The sequence below is a fragment of the Hyperoodon ampullatus genome, assembly GCF_949752795.1.
Source record: "Hyperoodon ampullatus genome assembly, chromosome: 13".
In the NCBI taxonomy this organism is placed as follows: domain Eukaryota; kingdom Metazoa; phylum Chordata; class Mammalia; order Artiodactyla; family Ziphiidae; genus Hyperoodon; species Hyperoodon ampullatus.
Window position 1 is genome coordinate 70,218,179 of NC_136926.1, and position 21,461 is coordinate 70,239,639.

Consider the following 21,461-nt stretch of genomic DNA (forward strand, 5'->3'; position numbering starts at 1 on the left):
ATGTTTATTATATTATGATTTATTAACCATATTAATAAATGTTGGAAGCAGTTCTATGATGCTTTATAGACAGTAATCTTTGCTTCACTACAGGTGTAAACTTTATAATCGTTTAATAAATGGTGAACGTGACACAAGTAGTATAGTTAACCAAACGGATGAACAGAGAGACCATGATAAACTTTTAGTCTTTTTCTCAATGTTTGGAATTTTACAACCGTCTTATCTCAAGAACAATCTCTTATTAATTTTAATGGAAGTTGTCATCTGTTCTCCCACTTTGAAATTAACTCTTGAATTGTGTAATATTCGACAAAATAGTTGGATTTTGAACAGAACCCAAAATGTTAAGGCATACAGTACAAGCTTTCCATAAAATAATAAGTATCTTTTAAAGTAAAAGGCAAAGGGAAATTTTACATTGGGGATTTACTTACTATTATGTTGGCTTTTTTAAAAAAAACTTTCTTTTTTTTTTATTATATCTTAAATTGGGAAAGTAATTTAAATTTCTAAAAATTTCTTTTATGCATGTAGTAAGGATTTATCTTTTAGTAAAAGCATAAAGAGCAATTTTGGTTCACTTGCTGCTTCCCTCTGGTGTCTATTTTGGTTTTGATAAGTCCCCAGTTCAGCTCAGCCTAGTTGATTTACTAAGGAACAGAGGGATGACTGATGACTAGTTTTTGGTATGCCAGGGTCAGTCTAGGATCTTTAAAATTAAGGCTGTCAAGGAGTTAGGATTAGGGGACCTCAATTTTCTTCTGAAGGCATTTCTAACTAGTAGCATGGTAACAAGATGTTCTGTAAGTAATGATTAGTAAAAAGGTATTGTGTAATTAAGATGCAGGAATGAATGATTACCAGGAAGTGAGGGATATAATGCTGAAAGTTTCTAGGAGAAAGCAGCATAGTCTTCCGTTTAAACTCAGCAGATATATGACTACTTAACTTGGGCTGGTGACATAATGGTGAGTCCATTAATCCTGCATTAAAAGACTGCTTTTTTAGTTAAGGAAGTTACTAATCTGATTTTTTACATAGTTCACTGGTGAATCGTAAATTATTACTTTTGACTCAGTGCTTCTATTTTTGAGCATAATCTGATATATCAAAAATGTATGAAATAATGTTTCTTTGCCTTGTTTATAGTATCAACATTTTAGAAACAAAATGTCTTACGTTAGGGGACTGGACATAACCTTTTTTTGCCATCTACATATTTGTGTTTTACATATTTTTTAGATGAACGTTACTTTAATAATGGTAAACAAGTAGTCAACTTGTGTAAAGAGAAAAGCAAATAATTTTAGCAATTTTAAGCTACCGGAAAACTAAAATTTTTAAAGTCTGTAGATGATCATAACTTAATCATTTTGATAAGGAGGGGGCTCATAATGCCACCTCACTGTCTATAATCTTTTCTGAAGATTACTATGAAGAACAGTTCAATAATTAGAACACTGATTGGGGGAGATCCCTAGTAATTGCTGTAGGTTGGCACTTGTAACAGAACATTGCTTTATATTCATTGGAAAGTTACTCAGGAGACAAGTTAGGTTTTCTAGCAGCAACCGGTAGTTAATTGTACTCAGTTATTTTCATCTGCTTTATTTTTTGGTAAAACATGGCCTAGAGTTATATATAAAGTTATATAGAGTTAATTCAATGTAACTTAATTTGGTTTTGTATTGTTTGAAAAAAATCCTCGAAGGATTTTATTTGTATCTTTTTGCAGAAGACTTCATAGAATTGCTTGTTTGTGGTAATTTTTGTTAAATTGTACTTCATAGAGCTTTGATGAATGGAGGCTGTATTTTTTAACTGAGAGCTTTTTATTCTTATCAAAACAGATGATATTACAACTTACAATTATAATATGGAATAAGTAAATTATATTTTAATTTTTAATCCTGCTCATAAAATATTTATTTTTCTCATAAAATATTTATTTCTTATAGGGGTTCAGCAGAAATGTTTGCTGGTTACCTGCAACTATGAAGCTAGGAAACTTGGAGTTAAGAAACTTATGAATGTCAGAGATGCAAAAGAAAAGTGTCCACAGCTAGTATTAGTTAATGGAGAAGATTTGACTCGTTACAGAGAGATGTCATATAAGGTTACAGGTACGTTACAGGTACAGATTATGGGCAATACACTTTCAGCATTAATTTTTATATAGGATGCCTGTTAACTACATGAATCTTTTAATAAATGTAAAATGCATAAGTTAGTTTCCTTTTATTTTGGGGCTTTCCCATTTAAAACAAATTTATATGAGAATGACTTAATATATTATGAGTAATGCTGACAAAAATGTATAGTTGGAAGGAATTTGAACTCTGTCACACTGATGTTTACATAAATATGAGAAAATGTAAAATAATTTTTAAGTGAGAAAATGGGAGAAGATAAACCAAAAAGAACCAGATATTTTAAATTATAAGTTTAAATGCCAAGTTTAAATAAACTATGAAGAAATATGTTGTACTCTAATGCACTAATGGTAGTTGAGAGAGGCTTCTGTAATGTTTGATTAACATAATTAAAAACCAATATGTTAGGAAGTATTAGCAAAGATAAGGAGTATATTTTTTCTTAGATTTTATGTATATATTAAATATTTCAGTGTAGATAAACTCCCCCTTACTAAGGTTTGGGTTTGAATCTTAGTGTTTTAATAAATTACAGGAAAAATGAAACCATGTGTTGTACTAGCATATGGCAAATATATACAGTTTTAAAATGTATAAGGATCAGCTTTTTATTTATCTTGTTTGTTATTGTTTTAGTAAATTCCTTTTTTTTTTTTTTTTTTTTTGCGGTACGCGGGCCTCTCACTGTTGTGGCCTCTCCCGTTGCGGAGCACAGGCTCTGGACGTGCAGGCTCAGCAGCCATGGCTCACAGGCTCAGCCGCTCCACGGCATGTGGGATCTTCCCAGACTGGGGCACGAACCTGTGTCCCCTGCATCGGCAGGTGGACTCTCAACCACTGCGCCACCAGGGAAGCCCTGCTATTGTTTTTGTTTACTTGTTCTTTGGTTATTTGTAGCAGTTTTCAGATGAAAGCATTAAATATAATATCCAAGAGCTCTTAGGAATTAACAAGAAAAAGAAGCTTAAGAAAAATGGACAAAGGATATGAATAGGCAATTAACAAAAAGAACAAATTCAACAATGTGGAAAAAGAATGCTCAAATTCATTAGTACCAAAAATAAGAATGTGAGAAAAAGTAGAAACAAAGTATTACAGCCTTTTCAAAAAAGCAATCTAGAAACATGTTTTGAAATTAAAGATACCTATTATATTCTTTAACCCAATAATACCACTGCTGGGGATTTATCTAATAGAACTAAAATAATGTATATGTACAAAAATGTTTCTTGTAGCATGGTTCATAATTGCTAAAAATATAGAATGAAAACAATTGCTCACCAGGATGAGAATGGCTAAATAACCTAAGACTTCTCTATGATAGAATATTATATGGCCATTAAAAAGAATGCATTGGTGCTGTACTGTTTGACTCATAGAGATTGCCTTGTTGAGTGAGTAAAAGGCAAGATGCAAAAACCAGTATCAGGTTTTTCCATATGTGTAAAACAATGACCCAAACCCCTTCCGCCACATATGTGTATATGTCTGTGTGTGAATAGACAATGTGCACAATTATGTGTGTATCTGAATATTCAGAAGTTAATTTTTACTGTACATAGAAGAGATGATATAATACAGACAGTGTGCATCTTGCCTTTGTTCTTGGTGATCTTTCATCTCATTCATATAGCTCTTCCTCATTCTTTTTAGTGCCTGCACAGTATCCTGTTGTATTTTGTCCCAAACTTATTTAACCATTCCTTTACTGATATGAAGACAGTATGTCCCACTTTATGCCCATTGTCCCTACGTAATTATTAATAGCACCTCCTTTTATTCAAAAGATATCTTGTAAATTATGTGGTTTCCCTGATAGTGAGGGATTATCTCTCTGTTACCAACTTTTTGCTCTTACAAATATATGCTTCAGTAGACATTTTCATACAGGAATTTTCACATACTTTCATGAAGATATCCTTAAAGTAAGTTCCTAAAGTTTAATTGCTAGATCAAAGATAATTTGTATTAGAAATACTGCTATATGTTGCACTTGAGGTTGTCCCAACATATTGCTAGTATGTATGACAGTATTAGATATTCATAAAGATTTTGCCTATAGGTAGAAAAAATAGTAAATCATTGTTTTGATTTGCATTTCTCTATAAGTAAGTGTGAGCATTTTTTCATGTATTTTTGGTCACTTATATATGTTTTCTGTGAATGGCCTTTTCACTTGGGCCCGTTTTTATTTAGATTGCTCCTCTCTTTTCTGATTGGTTTGTGTCATTGTTTGGGGAAGTTAAGGAAATTAGCCCTTTGATGGCCATGTGTTATAAATATATTTCCAATTTGTGTTTCATCTTTTTTACTTTTCCAATTTGTGTTTTGTCTGACATGGTGTCAGACTTATCAGTCTTTCTCTTATGATTTCTGTGCCACTGCAACTCTTCACAGTGAAAATATCTACTGGAAATTCAATGAGTAAATCTCAGTTTTTATGCTGATTCTTAACTTATAAAGTAGTATCTTGAAAGAATTAAAAATGCACTAATATAATAACAATAAATATTCTAAGTATGATTTATGCATCGATAAAATGTTATTTTGTAAATTTTTTTCATGGTATTTTCTGAGTTGAAATAGGAACATAGCCTAACAGTCCTATACTGAATTTATTTCAGACCAATTTATGATGTATAACCTTATTGTTTACTTCATATTTTTATTCTACAGTATTACATTTTTGTCTAGATAGTTTTTTCTCTAATTATAACTCCTCTCTTTGGCCTTGTGTAATCATATGTTTAATAAATGCCTCTTGTTTATGGAGTTGACAAGTTGACAGCAAAAAAGAGGTTAACTTCAGGAATGGATAAGTGATTTATTCCTATGACCTAGTAATAGAACCAATATAATCAATCAATATTCAGCGATCCACCAGCTTTGTGCATGATTTTGTACTTAACTTGCTTTTCTCCTTAGCACTTAACTTGTTCTTTGTTTTTTATATAGTATTGTTTTGATAAACTTTTATTTTCTACCTGTTACTGCTGGACATCAGGTATCTACTTTTGGGGAAGAAAAGCAGAAATTGATGAGGGAAATTCAAAAGAATCCTTTTATATGGTCAGACACCTTGTCAGTTTTTCCTCAGAGTAGATATATAGTTTTCTCTAGGTAGGTTGAAAGTGATTTTTGGTGGTCACCAGATCACACTGTTGTCTTTATTAATTGTTTTCTCCTGCTGTTATCAGTGTTGGCATCAATAAAACAGAGCTTTCATATTATAGGACTTTAAGAACCTATGCATTTTTATATAATAAGAGGCTAATAATTTGTCTTCTGCCATCCAGCTGGTATCATAGGTGATTTAGAGAGAAGTGAAAATTCTTCTTAATGATTTCAAATTATTAGTTTTAATCCTAAAAATGAGAATTGGTAAGTCTTTTTGAACTTATTTCAAATCTTGGTTCAGCTCAATTTAGTAAACATTTGAGTTACGGACTAGGCATTCTGTTAGAGGCTGGGCATTCAAATACATGTAAGTCATGGTCCATCTCTGCCCTTAGGAATGTGCTAGAGGGTGACTAATCAAAAAGTATTGCATTGCAGTATATTTTGAAAATTAAGTAACTTTTCTCTTTGGATTAGTATTAACTGGAAATTTAAAATTTTATTTTGTTTTGCCTTTTTAAAATTCTTATGAAAAACATAGCTAGAATATATTATTACTTGTTTTTACTTTTCTAAGCAGACTATAATTTATTCTTTGACCTCCTGCTTCAAGATCATAATTAACTATAAGCATTGATGTTTAATGTAGTACAGATAGAGAAATTATAGGTATAGGAGATTGAGAAATTTATTGCTATGAGTATCTGCCCAGGAAATGTTATTTTTGGACTTATTTTGTTGGAAAATATTGCCTTTACTCAGAATGTGGTACAGAAAAAAAAATCCCAGTTAACTGAGGACTTTATTAAAGATATTATGGGACTGTGAATATATGTAGAACCTTTAACAACATACTTTGTTATTTTTTAAGTATAAAAGAGGTAAATCTATTCTAGTTACAACTTCAGTTACATCTGTGCTCCAATGTTATTTTAATTTAGAGTTGTTGGAAGAATTTAGTCCAGTTGTTGAGAGACTCGGATTTGATGAAAATTTTGTGGATCTAACAGAAATGGTTGAGAAGAGACTAGAGCAGCTTCAAAGTGATGAACCCTCAGCACTGACTGTGTCGGGTCATGTATACGGTAATCAGTGTAAGTGGGTTCTTATTCATTCTATTTAGTAACTAAAAGTATCTACATTTCTTAATGTTCAGTCAGTTCAGAGAGTCGATTATGTCTTTCTGAAAGTATTCTGGCTTTTGTTGGATATATTAGCCATATTTCAGCAGTCTAAGATGATTAGAATCAGGTATTGCTATTCCATATTAAATAGGCAGAAAATTGTATTTTGATGACATTTAGCTCAGTGCTTTGCGCACTTTTCATTTCTCTGACACAGTCCTGTATTACGGTTTTTATTTTATTTTTTGGCTGCATTGCATCTTTGTTGCTGTGCGCAGGCTTTCTCTAGTTGTGAGTGGGGCTACTCTTTGTTGCGGTGCACGGACTTCTCATTGCGGTGGCTTCTCTTGTTGCGGAGCACGGGCTCTAGGTGCATAGGCTTCAGTAGTTGTGGCACGCGGGCTCAGTAGTTGTGGCTTGCGGGCTCTAGAGTGCAGGCTCAGTAGTTGTGGTGCACAGGCTTAGTTGCTCTGTGGTCTGTGGGATCTTCCTGGACCGGGGATCGAACCCGTGTTCCCTGCATTGGCAGGCGGATTCTTAACCACTGTGCCACTAGGGAAGTCCCTGTGTTATCGTTTTTAAAGAGGATGACTCTTTAGGTCATCCTTAAGTTACAGGAGTTGGCTTTTTAGAGTAATTTTTGATTTTCTTAAAACCATTTTTAAGCAAAATTTTAGGTAGACTAAATTTGCCTTTGCTGCCTCTTTGCTTGTTCACTTCTATTCTCCAAAGGCATCAAGACCCTCCCAAGTTAGCCCTTGTGGAAGCTTGTCCAGGCCTACCTGCCATCTTTTGCAAGCTCATATTTAATCAGTTCAAATAATCTTTGCCAACTCTTAGCAAGACAACAGAATGGTTCCTCTCCTTCGCGTATTAAAGTATGAATGACTGATGGTATTTCCAGGGGTATTTGCATTTGAAGATAAGCTGCAATCAACTCTACTGAATATCTAATTAGGCTTTCAAACATCTTGTGACTGCTGGTGACTTCCAAATCATACCACGTAGAAGGCAAGCTACTCTGCTTTTCTCTAAGACTTGTCCTGACATACTTGCTCATAGGTCTCAGCCAGCATGTGCTTTCTCTTATTCCCCTTTTTTGAGTGCTGGTGGATCAATCTTCAGTCATTATCCACCTCCCTGATAGTAAAGAAGAAAAGAAGTAGAGCTACCATTCTGTCTTAGAAGAAGATATGAAGCTTTCATGTGTCTTTTGTACCTGTGCTCTTTTGTCACTTCTGAGGTCTGGGTAGCAAGAAGGTTCCAAATGTGTTTCTGTATAATTTTTAAAGCAAACTTAGATTCTATTTGTTAGAACATATTACAGAGAGCTAGGTCTTATATCCTAAAATATCTAATTCTTCCTGAATTCTTCTTTCTCCTCCACATAAGATTGTGTTAAAAAATTTTTTTAAACCTACAGAAAAGTTGACAGAATGGTACAATGAGAACAGTCAGTATGCACTTCCTTGTAGATACTCCTGTTGTTATCATTTTGCCACATTTGCTTTATCTTGCTGTTTATTGACTGGTTGATAGATTGTGAGCCACTATTACAGACATCATAACACTTGAAATGTAAATACTCCTGAGGATAAAGACTGTCTCATATAACTTAGGTGTGTCATTTTCACACCTAAGGAAATTTGTTTCTATATAATTTCCCTATACTTTTAATAAAAGATCTCTTAAACTATATACAAATCCAAAATTGTTTTTAATAGCACATACCACTAGTGTGTAAAGTTTAGATTCAGATATTTAAAGCTGTAATGTTAGCTTTATCATTAATGTAACACTTTTACTTTTATGCTTACTTCCAGATAAACATGAGTAAAAGTTCTACTAATGTCTGTCGGAATTTTTTATGAGATCAATTTTCGTAATCTGTTAATCATTCAGCATTCCCAGTATGCATTTGCTATCACAGGCCTTGGAATTCACTTGTGATAGTTACTTTACAGAATTCCTGTGAAGGACAAGAGAGATTAGTTAAGTGTGTAGCAGTATGGTGGTGTAGCAGTATGGTGGTAGGGAAGGGGGGTTGGATATAGATTAAGCCCTTTATCTTTTTAAAACTCATTTGTTAAAAAGAAAATTAAAATTTGTGATGGTGACTTTTAACAACATTGGCTGTTTTTATAGCTATAAACCTGCATGACATCTTGCACATCAGACTACTTATTGGATCTCAGATTGCAGCTGAGATGCGGGAAGCCATGTATAACCAGTTGGGTCTCACAGGCTGTGCCGGAGTGGCTTCTAATAAATTATTGGCAAAATTAGTGTCTGGCATCTTTAAACCAAATCAGCAAACACTCTTACTACCTGAAAGTTCTCAAGATCTCATTCATAGTTTGAACCACATAAAGGAAATGCCTGGTAAGACAAATATATATGAAAAATATATATTGGTTTTATTGTATTTCTTTAAGTTTAAAAATTACAGCTATGTGTAATTAATTCTTAGAGCCTGTGTACTTGGCTCTTGGTGAAAACCAAAAAACCTGACGTTTTCTGGAGGGAATCTGTATTAGGAATCTATATATATGAAAGTATTTTCCTAGTTTTACCTACTTTTGTATAGTTTGAATATTATCATGAAAGTTATAACCTGGAAGCAGATGGTCCTTTATCACAGCATTAATTTTTTTCCTGTGATAAAGTATGACTGAGTTTTAGTGCAAGAACTTTGTCATAGGAGTTTCGCTAATGAGAAGATTTGTTTGTTTGCTTTCTGGATCGAAGTTGTATTTGGGATGGTTACTACCTCCAGATATAAATGTGTGGTATTGTGTATAGAAATCAGTCAAGTTAGCTAATAATTAGCAAATGGTAATGAATTTTAATTGCTCTGGTGACAGTCTTTCTTTACATGAATAATAACTATGATTCTTCAGTACTTCCACATTGTTATGTAACAGGTGGTAAAAATTTCATTTTATCAATATCAAGACAGCATTTATTGGTTGTCTCCTTATTCATTATATTATACTATGGTTGTTAGGTTTTCAAGGTGGTTCATAACTCGGAGGCCTTGAGCAGAACAACAACCTAATTTTTAATAAAGTTTGATCTTAGCAAAATAACAATTATGGTATCAAAAGACGTGGTTGATATCTTTATAATATTTTAATTAGCTAATTTTAAAGAGAAAAACTATTGTAACACCGTATGCATCTCTTTTTGCTTAGGTATTGGCTATAAAACTACTAAACGTCTGGAAGCACTGGGTATCAGTAGTGTGCGTGATCTTCAAACCTTTTCATCCAAAATATTAGAAAGGGAATTAGGAATTTCAGTTGCTCAGCGTATCCAGAAGCTCAGTTTTGGAGAGGATAACTCTCCTGTGACACCCTCAGGACCTCCTCAGGTATGTGGCGATGATGTTCATTTTAATTGAATACTGGTTGTCACATTATTTGAGGTAAAGATTTCTAGCTTTACTACTGTGTTCTTACTATTCTAATTTGCTTTTTAGGTTAGTACATGATCCCTTTCCTATGAGAAGGCTATTTATTATAGTAGATTAATAAATATTCTTAAATTGAATCTAAGAATTAGCATTTAGGTCTCAAGTTAGCCACTGTGATTGAATACTACTTAATTTTAATAGCCTATATTGTATACAGGAGGCAAAATATTTTAATTTTTAAAAATCTTGTTTTCAGAGTAGTCTAATGGTTTAGGAAATGGAGAAAGGTATAATCACCCAGATAACACTAATTAGTTTTTTTCCTGAGGGATAATAATATATACATTATCTCATTTAATCTTCACAGTGAATCTTCCAGGTAGGTAGTACTATAGTTTGTTCATACCTTTTCCCCCTCCCTTACTCCCTCTTCCTCCCATTATTTTTTTAAGATGAAGATACTGTACTTTAGAAAGGTTAAATAACTTGCCCAAGGTTAAACTCAGATTCAAGTCCTAGGAGATTAAGAGCCTCACTGTAATCGTACAAGAAAGCGTGGCATTGGTACTAGAGCTTTGTAATTTTCTTGACTTCCAGTGCACTTTCTAGTGGAATACAATAACTTGCAGATAAAAAGATTTAATATAAAAGTGAACTAAATGGCTCAAACTAAGTACATGAGGTAAGTTAGTAAAGAATGTGTTGAACATTTATTTGACATATACACTGATAATTGGATATGTTTATTTGGGTTTTTATTAATCCTTATTTGTGCTTCTTTGGTAGTCCTTTAGTGAGGAAGATTCATTCAAAAAATGTTCATCAGAAGTTGAAGCTAAAAATAAGATTGAAGAACTACTTGCTAGTCTTTTGAACAGGTGATTTTTCCATTTTGCTATATCATCTTATAGATTCTGTGTATAGTACATGGAAAGAATACTTGATGTTCTATCTTGGAACTTACCGATTAACTGGAGACTAAACATGCAAAGATAGATCATTATAAAGTAACAGATGTTTTTAACTAAATTTAATTCATCTACTTCCATTGGTCTTAATTTTAGTAACATTGTGGTTTACTGTGGATCTTAAGCTGCTGATCATTAACCTAAGGGAGTTGTATGGGTATCTCTAGAATCACGGCACCTATAAACTTTGTGATGATTGAGGATAGGGAATTGATGGAGAAAGCAGAAGAACCCTTTTATCTCCTGTGCCTCGGACCATGTGAAAGAAAATGGAGTCAGATGAAGGAATAGCTTAATGGGATTATGTGTGAGCAGTGAGAGTGATTGTGGGTATGTGCAGGGTTACTGGCCTATAAATACATGAAGAGTGTCAATTGGGATTATGAGTATACAAATAGCATTGCATAAACTGAACAAGACATTGAGTTTTCTGATGCTCCTTTGCCATCATATATCTATTTCTCAGTACTCCATTTCTTTTCCTCCCATTTCTTTGATTTCTCAAAGTGGGGTGTCAGGGGTCTAACAGTTCTGGGTAGGTGTGCTTCTGTAATGATGCTAGGATGGCTAATGTGACTAGAGAAGATAGTTTTTGGATGACTGTAACTCTCAGAAAACTGATAAAGTGAAATTTCCTCCAACTTTGCAGTCATGCAACATGCATTGCAATCCCATGTCTTGAGCATGGCCGTGCAGCTCATCATTTGCTGCATGCAACTGGCTGGCTATATGACCCAGCTTCAGTGATATGGCTCAGGCTGAGCCTGTGACTATGCTAGTGAAACTGGGTTATCTGCTTTGTTTCAGCTAAATATAAGACTACTGTGAAATGCCTGGTCACTGGAAAAAGTTGTGCACATAGAGAAACCACAAGAAGTATACATTTTATAGGTTCTCTTATTTGAAGCATCAACCCAGAAATGAATCTAGATGCTCTAAACCTGTGAAATAACTATTAACCATTTCTCCTTATCTCTGCTTGGCATTCCCTTTTCTACATAGTGGCCCCTTATATCAGTGACTGAGTTGTATAATGCCATCTAAGTAACTGGCAAAAAAAAAAAAATTGTGCATGTGTGTGAATGTTCTCAAGCATATAATGATTAATACTATAGATATGTAAGAGGTATAAAATCATACATCTAGGCACTGGTCCATTAATCCATTCTCTAGGCACTGGTCTTAAGATTGCTTAGAGTATAACCTTTTTCTAGTATGTCTTAATTAGTTATAGGAACCAAATTACACTCTTTGAGTTGCATATTAACTTAATAGAACTGGAAGATATTTAAACTAGTAACATGTTTACAGGAACCATTTAAGAGATTATCTTAATAAAGCAGCAGTCAAGAAGTTTTGTGATAAAGCAATAAGAAAAAAATTGTTTACTACAAAAATCCAAATTTTCTAATTCAAAATCAATTTGAGTATGTTTAATAATACTTGTATTTTATGTTTGTGACACATATAGAAAGGAAAATGTTATTCTCTGATGACATTTGTTTTCTCTAGTAATTAGATTTTCTACTTTATAAGCGGATTTTCCATGTCATTAAAAGTTTTGTTTTCAACACTAAAACCAAGATTATTTGGATGGAACACTTTTTAAGATGCATGGACAAGTACTTACCTTCCTAAATATAGTGTATGATTAATCTTTCACATTATTTCTCTAAAGCCATATAATGGTGATATTACTGACTCCCTTGGATCTATCTGAGGAGTGCTTTTTGACAGAAATAATCTCATTAAATTTTTTTTTCTTTTTGTAATCTTATTTTTTTTACATGTGTAAAAAATTGTCATTTTTTATATATTTGCTTCTGTCAGTAAATGATTCTCTGTTTCTTAAATTTCCTGCTGATTTTAATATGTTGCTTTTAGTTATGTTTTGGATTTAGATTGTAAAATGTCTTATTATTATATCTTATCTCTGTTCTTTTTCTGATAGCAATCAATTCTGCATGAGGCCTGAGAGCCTTATTTAAGTTTCAGAGCTTTATTATGTAGACTTTGTGAAGTTTGCTTGGACTATTCAGGGACCTTTATTGCCTACTGCCTAATTATCAACTGTATTTAAAATTGTTACAGTTACTAAATCTGGCACCTTTAGGTAAATGAGGTATATTGGACCATTAAAAAAACTTTAGATAATACTTTTTCTAATTCCTTGTTTCCTCTTTCTCTTGATTTTTAGAGTCTGCCAAGATGGAAGGAAGCCACATACAGTAAGATTAATAATCCGTCGGTATTCATCTGAGAAGCACTATAGCCGTGAGAGTCGTCAGTGCCCAATTCCATCCCACATAATTCAGAAGTTAGGGAAAGGTAATGGACTAATTTTCTGATAATTTAATTGGCAGGTCGAACTCTTAAAAAAACAAACTTTGAGTTAGAAATATGATCCAAAGATGGGTAGTCTTCACCGGGAGTTTTGGGTATCCAGTTGTTTTCCATGTGGGTATCCAGTTGTTTCACAGAATTTGTTGAAAAGAATGTTCTCTCCTCTTTGAATAGCCATAGCACCATTGTCAAAAACTAATTGACTATAAACGTAAGGGTTTATTTTTGACCTTCTTATTCCATTGATCTATATGTTTATCCTTATACCATTTCTACCCTGCCTTGATACTTTGTTGTAAGTTTTGAAATTAGGTAGTGTAAGTTCTCTAGCTTTGTTCTTTTATGAATAAGAATTTGATTTCTTTATTTGTTATAAGTTTATTCTGATTTTCTATTCAGTTTGAGTCAGTTTTGGTCATTTGTATCTTCTAGGAATGTATGCATTTCATCCAAGTTGTCTAATTTGTTGTCATGAAGTTGTTAGTATTCCCTTATAATCCTAATTTTTGTAGGGTCTATAGTGATGTCCTCTCTTTCATTCTTGATTTTGGTAATTTGTGTATTCTTTTTTTTTTTTTTTTCCCTTGGTCATTCTAGCAAAGGTTTATCAGTTTGTTAATCTTTTCCAAGATTCAACTTTTGGTGTCATTGATTTCTCAATTGTCTTTCTACTTTCTATTTCATTTATTTCTGCTCTGATCTTTGTTATTTCCTTCTTTCTGCTTGCTTTAGGTTTAATTTGTCTTTCCACTCCTGGTTTCTTAAGATGGAAGCTTACATTATTTATTTTATACTTACCTTCTTTTCTAATAATTCAAGTTTAAAGTTATACATTTCCTTCTAAGCAGTGCTTTAGCTGCATTCCATAAATTTTGTTGTGTTTCTTTTTCATTAATGCTAAAGTAGTTTCTAATATCCATTGTGATTTCCTCCTTGACCCTTAAACTTATTTAGAAATTTGCTGTTTAATTTCCAAATATTTGATTATTTTTCAGATTTCTTTTTGTTGCTGATTTCCATTTTGATTTTAGTTGATCAGAGAACATACTTAAAGTAACTTCAATCCTTTTACATATATTGTGCCTTATTTTGTTGCCTAGCATATGGTCTACCCTGGAGAATGTTCCATTTGCATTTGAAAAGAAGAGTTGAGCAACACTATCAAACCATTCTACTTAACTAAAATTTATGGACTACTTCTCCAAAATAGCATTTATGAATGACTGTCTGTCTGGATATATAACCCTTTACTGGTTTCTTTCTATACTTTGAATATAGTATTCCATTGCTTTCTGCTTTTCATTATTTTTGATGAGGAGGCAGCTGTTAATAGCTTAATCAGGAGAGATTCCTGTTAATAGTTCCAATCAAGAGAGAATAACCACACAGAAATCTGAACAGGGAAAGTTTCAAATAATTACTAAATTATGATAGGGGAATGACTATAAAGATATAAAGCTACTCTAAGAGGTACCTGAGGGCTAAGGAAAAGTATCCAAGGAAGGGCAAACTTGGAAAAGAGAGTCCTCTTACCCCTCAAGGAGAAGGTGTGGTTGCAGAACACTGAATGGTAGAGAAATCCTTTGAGTTACCTGGCCCAGAGCTGGTCCATAGTTATTGGGCAAAGAGAATACCACGCTCTGATCTACAGATGAGCTGAGGCTGATTGGTGGGTGCACAGGAGGTGTTGGGATGTTGGGAGTTTGCTCACTGGCAGGGCAGCGCACGAGCTGGGGTATGCAGGTGTCCATGTTGGGAGGGCTTCTGTTAACAATCCTCCAGGATGTGGGCAAGCTGAGACTGGTAGGTGTTTATGCTGAAGGAATCTTCATTCTTCTGCTAGTGCAAAGGTGAAGGGTATGGTGTCTGCATAGGAAGAGCTGGAGGAAACAACCTTCTGTGGCATATGCAAGTCAAGTCTATTAGGTGGGTATGCAGGAATAGTCAGGGTGCTGTTTATGGCACAGGCCTGGTATGTGCAGTGTTTGAGTTGCTAGTGCCATGGTAACATGGTAACTAGGCTTGGACTGGGGCTGGAGGTTGCTGAGGGACTGAGTGTTCCACAAACATGTGGTATGGCACAGCATTATTGGATATTTCCACACATATGTACTGAACACAGACCATGTTATGGGAGCAAGAAAAGGTAAATGACAGTACATTGGAACCAGGAGGAGAAACACCCTTTCTACTTTAATGGTCCTCCAGTTCTCCCTACTGACAAAACTTAACAGTTGAGTTCAATGTAAAACAAATTTTAGAGTCCAACGCATTATCACACAGCAGTTACTGAAGGGTGATTTGTAGCTGAGAGGCAATAAATTGTTACCAGGCACAGTTGTATTGTTGTTCTCCTTTATGTGATGAGTTATTTACCTCTCTGACTTTTTCAGCAGTTTGACTATGGTATATCTAAGTGGTTGTGTGTGTGTGTGTGTGTATCCTACTTGGGATTTATTGAGATTCTTAATTCTGTAGACTAAATTTTTAAATGAAATATGGGGAGTTTGGGGCTCTTATTTCTTCAAATATTCTCTCTTTTCTTCTTTTTCTTTCCTTTCCTTCTGGGACTCTCATTGCACATATGATGGTATGCTTGATAATAATGTCCTATAGGTGTGTGCAATTCTATTCATTTTCCTTCAGACTTTTTTTCTTCTTTATCAGGTTAGATAATTTCTTTTGAGCTGTATTCAAGTTCTCTGATTCATCTGTCACCTCAAAACTGTTGTTACACATCTAGTGATTTTGTTGTTGTTGTTTTGGTTACTATACTTTATAACTCTAGAATTTCCATTTGTTTTGTTTTGTTTGTATGTTTGATTCTGTTTCTTTATTGAGACTCCCTCTTTTTTGGTAGTGGTTATTATATCTTACTTTAATTCCTTAAAATGATCTTCTTTGAAAATATCTATAAGAGCAACTTTGAAGTCTTTGCTAAATTGAACTAAGTCAGTTTCTATTGACTGCTTTTTCTGCCTAAGTATGAATCACATTCCTGGTTTTTTTTGGTACGTATTATAATGTTTTGTTGAAAATTGGACTAGATAATGTACTCTAGAAACTCTGGATTTGGATTTTTTTTCCCTGTGGGCTTTTTTTTCCTTTTCTTTCTTTGTAACCTGTCTGGACTTAAGCTACCTCCCCTGTGATGTGTTGCCCCTAATCTCTCTGCTTAACTTTTTTTCTTTTTTTTTAATTTAAATTTAAATTTTTAATTTTGTCTTCTTAGGAGATTACCCTGTGTCTGCATAGTTTGGTGGTTAGACAATAATTGGTCAAAGGTTTGCTCAAATACTACAGCCTGGAAGGCTTTCATTTTCTGTCAGCAGACAAGTGCTTGGGTTGGAGAGCACTTTCAAAATTTAGGCCTTTTTCAAATCTGCCTTGGCCTTTATTTTCGGCTCGTCCTTCTTGCATCTCCCCTGGTATGCTTGCTGCCATTCTGGTGAGAGACGTGTGGAAAGCTTGGCTCCTCTCTGTGTGTGCAGCTCTCAGTCAGCTGGGGTTGTGAGGAGAGCTTATCTAGTCCCTCTGTGGTTCTCTCATTTTCAGATCTCCTGGTTAAGTTTATGGCTGGTCCACTGATCTTTCACTCATCCCAACCACAGTTGCAACCTCAGGCTCAAGAGCTATGTGATTTCCTTTGTTTCCTACCAAGTTTGTTCATTTTTCTGGCAACACTGCTGGGTGTGGGCTTTTGCCCTCTACCTCAAATCAGGTCAGTCCTTTCTGGCAGCAAAGCTTCCGGCTTTCACAGCCAGCCTCATCCTGGTAAAACTACTATACAAACTGCACTGTGTAAATGGGGATACAAGCAACTCCAACCAATAAGGCTGCTGTCCCCACTTCATTACCTAAGTTCCAGCAGCTTTTCATAAATCAGTGCTTCTCACTTCATTTGCCTTTGGTTCATTCCAGAATCTCAGAATGATTATTTTTGACCATTTTGTTCAGTTTTATTTTAACTTTATGGGGAGATTTTCTGACCTCATCATTCTCCCATAACTAAAAGTTCCATATTTCAAATCTTCTGAAAACTTTAACTCATTTGGCAGTTGGTGTTAATGTTGAGATGTCCCAGTTCAGTAAATAATGTCAATATGTCCCAATGATATCTATTTAGGATTTTAACTTCTTAATCTAAGCAATATAAATTAGATTAAGCTCTTAATATCAATTATGATATAATGTGTTTAGATATTGTCTTCTTAAACATTTTATTTAGGAAATTATGATGTGATGACCCCAATGGTTGATGTACTTATGAAACTTTTTCGAAATATGGTGAATGTGAAGATGCCATTTCATCTTACCCTTTTAAGTGTGTGCTTCTGCAACCTTAAAGCCCTAAATACTGCTAAGAAAGGGACTATTGATTATTATTTAACACCATCATTATCAACAACTTCACGCTCTGGCAAGCACAGTTTTGTAAGTACACTGTTACTAGATTTGTATGGTTAAATTTAGAGATATAAATTTGTGTTTAACTGATATAATTTAGAGATTCTTTTGGGTGACATTTTAATGACTTACTTGTAATAGTGCCTTTCATATTATGGTTTCTAGCCTTAAGTATATTGTACTGTGATCTAAGAATAAAACATAAACATCGCTGGATAAAAGAGAAAACCTTGATAGAAGTTCTCTGTTTTGGAACTGTTAAAACATTTATAACAGTATATAGGAATATGATGATTAGCTCATATGAAAATATTTTCAAATACTGGAAATCTAATCTTGTCAATTTATACATAAGTTACCAGCGACAGCCCCCCCCAGATGTCTTTGTTCAAATATTTAAATTTTCTTCGCTTTGAAATTACATAAAATTCTGGTAGCAATATTGATAGAGTATGACTCCTCATTTTACAATTGTAGAAATTAAGAGTGTGGCAATAGAGAGGCAGAGGCTAGTCATATTTTCACATGACTAAAAGAAAATGCAAACTTTTGTTTACCAAATGCTTTAAAATATAATCATCTTTTACTAAATTGTTTATGCCTACAGTTAACTCTTAATTTTATTTTATTTATTTATCTATAGATTTTATTTATTATTTATTTTTGGCTGCATTGGGTCTTCGTTGTTCCACGCGGGCTTTCTCTAGCTGTAGCGAGCGGGGGCCGCTCTTCGTTGCGGTGCGCAGGCTTCTCATTGCAGTGGCTCCTCTTGTTGCAGAGCATGGGCCCTAGGTGCATGGGCTTCAGTAGTTGTGGCACATGGGCTCAGTAGTTGTGGCTCATGGGCTTAGTTGCTCCGCTGCAGTGGGATCTTCCTGGACCAGGGATCGAACTCATGTCCCCTGCATTGGCAGGCAGATTTTTAACCACTGCGCCAGCAGGGAAGTCCAACTCTTAATTTTAAATGTTTTTATTATTTTCTTTATTTTTATTGTTTAATCAGTCATTATAATTTTAGTAATATTTTCATTTACATTTAAGCTTATAATGAGAACAGAATAGTGTTATGGAAATACGGAACTAGTGCCCTCTTCAAATTACTTTTTTTCAGTGACCCTTTTTATTCTGTTTATTAACTGACATTTAAAAAGATGTTTACTTTTTACTTTTTAATCAGTCTGTAGAATGAGAATTAAAGGTCTTTCATTCACAGTAGTATTAGAGAGTAAACATAAGTGAAAGTACCTTGTACATGTCTGGCACACAGTTTGTGCTCAATAAAAACAGTGACCCAAATCTCTTCTCCTTTTACTTTTTGGAAGTTACTAATGTGTTGATGTTTCCTGAATTGTATTTGACTATCTGTACATTTTTATGGTGCTTGAAAGCAGAGGGAAAATTAGGCAAACTAAAATGGAAGGTGTTTTAAATTTTTATTTCATGTAAATATTGAATAGTGTTACATCTTAATAATGATACTGGGTTTTTACCATAGAAGTATTTTTTTTTTTCTGTTAAATGTTACACTTCAAAATAGGGAATTTTAGAAAACCAGTCCTTGATGCTATCTGGGCATATACATATATTTTAGATACCCTTGGTGAATCATTTTATTTTTATAGGCCACCAGTCTTTTTATTCACAGAATTGGAAGTTTGAATACATGATTGTTAAGGTCCTTTTCAGGTTTCCAGTACATACCTACCTTCTAGCTCAGTGCTTTCTAGGAAGGAAGCCGTCTTCCTGGAATAGTGAGTAAAGATCCACACAGTTGTGTGACTAATTGTGGTGGATTGATCATTTCTAGTTGTTTGGAACTGGCCAAAAGGATTGAAGTTATGGAGTAGGATAGAAACATGTTGGTCGGATAATAGCTACAATCACACTTCAGCAGCATGAATGTTTAAAAGATACCAGTTATCTAAATTTTTCTGTTATCCTTGTATTCTAGAAAACGAAAGACACTCATATGGAGGAGTTTTCTAAAGACAAGGAAACAAATTGGGATTTTCTACCAACTGGAAGAATTGAAAGAACTGGGGAGTCTCCACCAGATACTACAGGTTTTTCTACAGAAAAAGACAGTAATGAATTTCCACTCTCCTCACTTCCTGAGGGTATTGACCAAGAGGTCTTTAAGCAGCTTCCAGTAGATATTCAAGAAGAAATCCTTTCTGGAAAATCTAGAGAAAAAGTTCAAGGGAAAGGAAGTTTGGGTTGTCCATTACATGCTTCTAGAGGAGTATTATCTTTCTTTTCTACAAAACAAATGCAAGCTGGTTCCTTAAATCCTAGGGATCATTTATCCAATACCAAACAGATATCCTCTGTATCTCCCTGTGAACCAGGAACATCAGGCTTAAATAGCAGTAGTTCCTCTTATGTGTCTAACCAAAAGGATTATTCACATTATATAGACAGTAACTTAAAAGATGAACTAATGAGTCAAGGACCTAAAGAGTCTCAAGGATTCCACTTTTCAAAAACAGACCCTGCTGTATCTGTTTTCCATTCATTTCCAAATTTGCAGAGTGAGCAACTTTTCTCCAAAAACTGCACTACAGACAGCCATAAACAACCGATGGCAACAGTCTTTATTCATGAAGGACTTACAGAAAATAGAGAGCAAGATTCTACCAAAGAGAAAATTACTTTTCCTTCTGACATTGATCCTGAAGTTTTCTATGAACTACCAGAAGAGGTACAAAAAGAACTGTTGGCTGATTGGAAGAGAACAGGATCAGATTTCCACACTGAACATAAATAAGCATGCTCAGAAAAAAGGGAAAGACGGTTGTTCTCAGATTAACAGTTTATTAAGCTCTTCTAAATTAAACACTAATACTTTCAATAATGTAGAAACACAATATAAAATGTTCCAAATAAAGCAAACATAGTTATGGGAAGTAAATTCTGGCACAAAGCATAAAAATATTCATAACAGAAATAATGTAAAATATTACCTTCCTCTTATTTCTAAAGCTATTTTATATTGCTTTTCAATAAAAAGAATATTATGGTCAGCATTAGTACATTTTCCATTCATTGTGGAAACATTGGGAGGAAGATATATATGACTGTACATAAAAAATAGAGTGGCCAAATCATTGGTATGCTGTACCAAAGAGCAGGTTTTTTCTGTGAACTATGGAGTTGCTCAAGAAGTTCACCTCATTAGGAAATAGCTATAAGAAATTCTATTGCCAGCTAACCTGCTAAAAATGTATGTCTTTGACTGAAGTACTATGTACCATTCGATAAGTTGATTTAAAAAAAATACCAAAGCAGTGTATATTCAATTAATGATTCTTAGTATACCTAGAACCTACCACAATGCCTGGCATACAGAGGGTGCTCAGTTAAGTATTGAACGAATGAGTTGTGTGGCAGAGGCCCAGCGGGGAATTGGGCTGGGGAGTGTATTTGTTGTAAAGAACTAGAAGGAACTCTCCATACAAGTTGATTAAGGGAAGGATGACACTAGAAATTCAAAGTGATAGGTCTTTAAGAATGTCAGATAATGGAAGAAGTCCATTTCCTCTGGCCAGTCTGTAGGGTCTAAAAACAATGGATTAGGTGTGTTTTAATCTTCTCTACAATTTTGTAGATGAAGATTTGGAGATGAGATTAAGGATATCATACCCACAACAAATATACAGTGACTAAAGTGATGGGTATCTTATTTCTCCCATTGTTGTTGCGTTCCCCTTTTGCCTTCCAGATTAAGAATCAGATATAAGCTTGTGGACATTTTATAATTTGCAAGACATAGAGGATGTTTCTAGAAGACACCAAAGTGTGGGTCAGCACTGGATTGGAGTAGGTCTGTTCTCAAGTTTATATCCTTTCCAGATATAAGAAAGAAAGGATGATAAAAATAAAGTGTACAAACATGAATAAAAGTTGTTTAAAAATAGTTTCTTCCTGGTGA

At 34.1% G+C, this 21,461-nt stretch overlaps 1 protein-coding gene across 6 annotated transcripts in view; it reads left to right on the plus strand.

Moving 5' to 3' along the window:
* The window catches only part of POLI (DNA polymerase iota), a gene marked incomplete at its 5' end in the record, with an annotated part of 22,866 nt that extends 1,928 nt beyond the window's left edge, over positions 1–20,938 (plus strand). For 3 of the 6 annotated variants that reach the window (XM_079717146.1, XM_079717147.1, XM_079717148.1), the window contains 8 exons: positions 1,962–2,126; positions 6,215–6,367; positions 8,543–8,779; positions 9,592–9,770; positions 10,599–10,690; positions 12,978–13,108; positions 17,352–17,557; positions 19,482–20,938. In XM_079717146.1, coding sequence (XP_079573272.1) covers positions 1,962–2,126; positions 6,215–6,367; positions 8,543–8,779; positions 9,592–9,770; positions 10,599–10,690; positions 12,978–13,108; positions 17,352–17,557; positions 19,482–20,297 — 1,979 coding nt within the window. In that variant the 3' untranslated portion in view covers positions 20,298–20,938. The remainder of the gene's footprint in view (positions 1–1,961; positions 2,127–6,214; positions 6,368–8,542; positions 8,780–9,591; positions 9,771–10,598; positions 10,691–12,977; positions 13,109–17,351; positions 17,558–19,481) is intronic. The other 3 variants (XM_079717149.1, XM_079717150.1, XM_079717145.1) reach the window with 2 other exon arrangements.
* Positions 20,939–21,461: the final 523 nt, after the last annotated feature.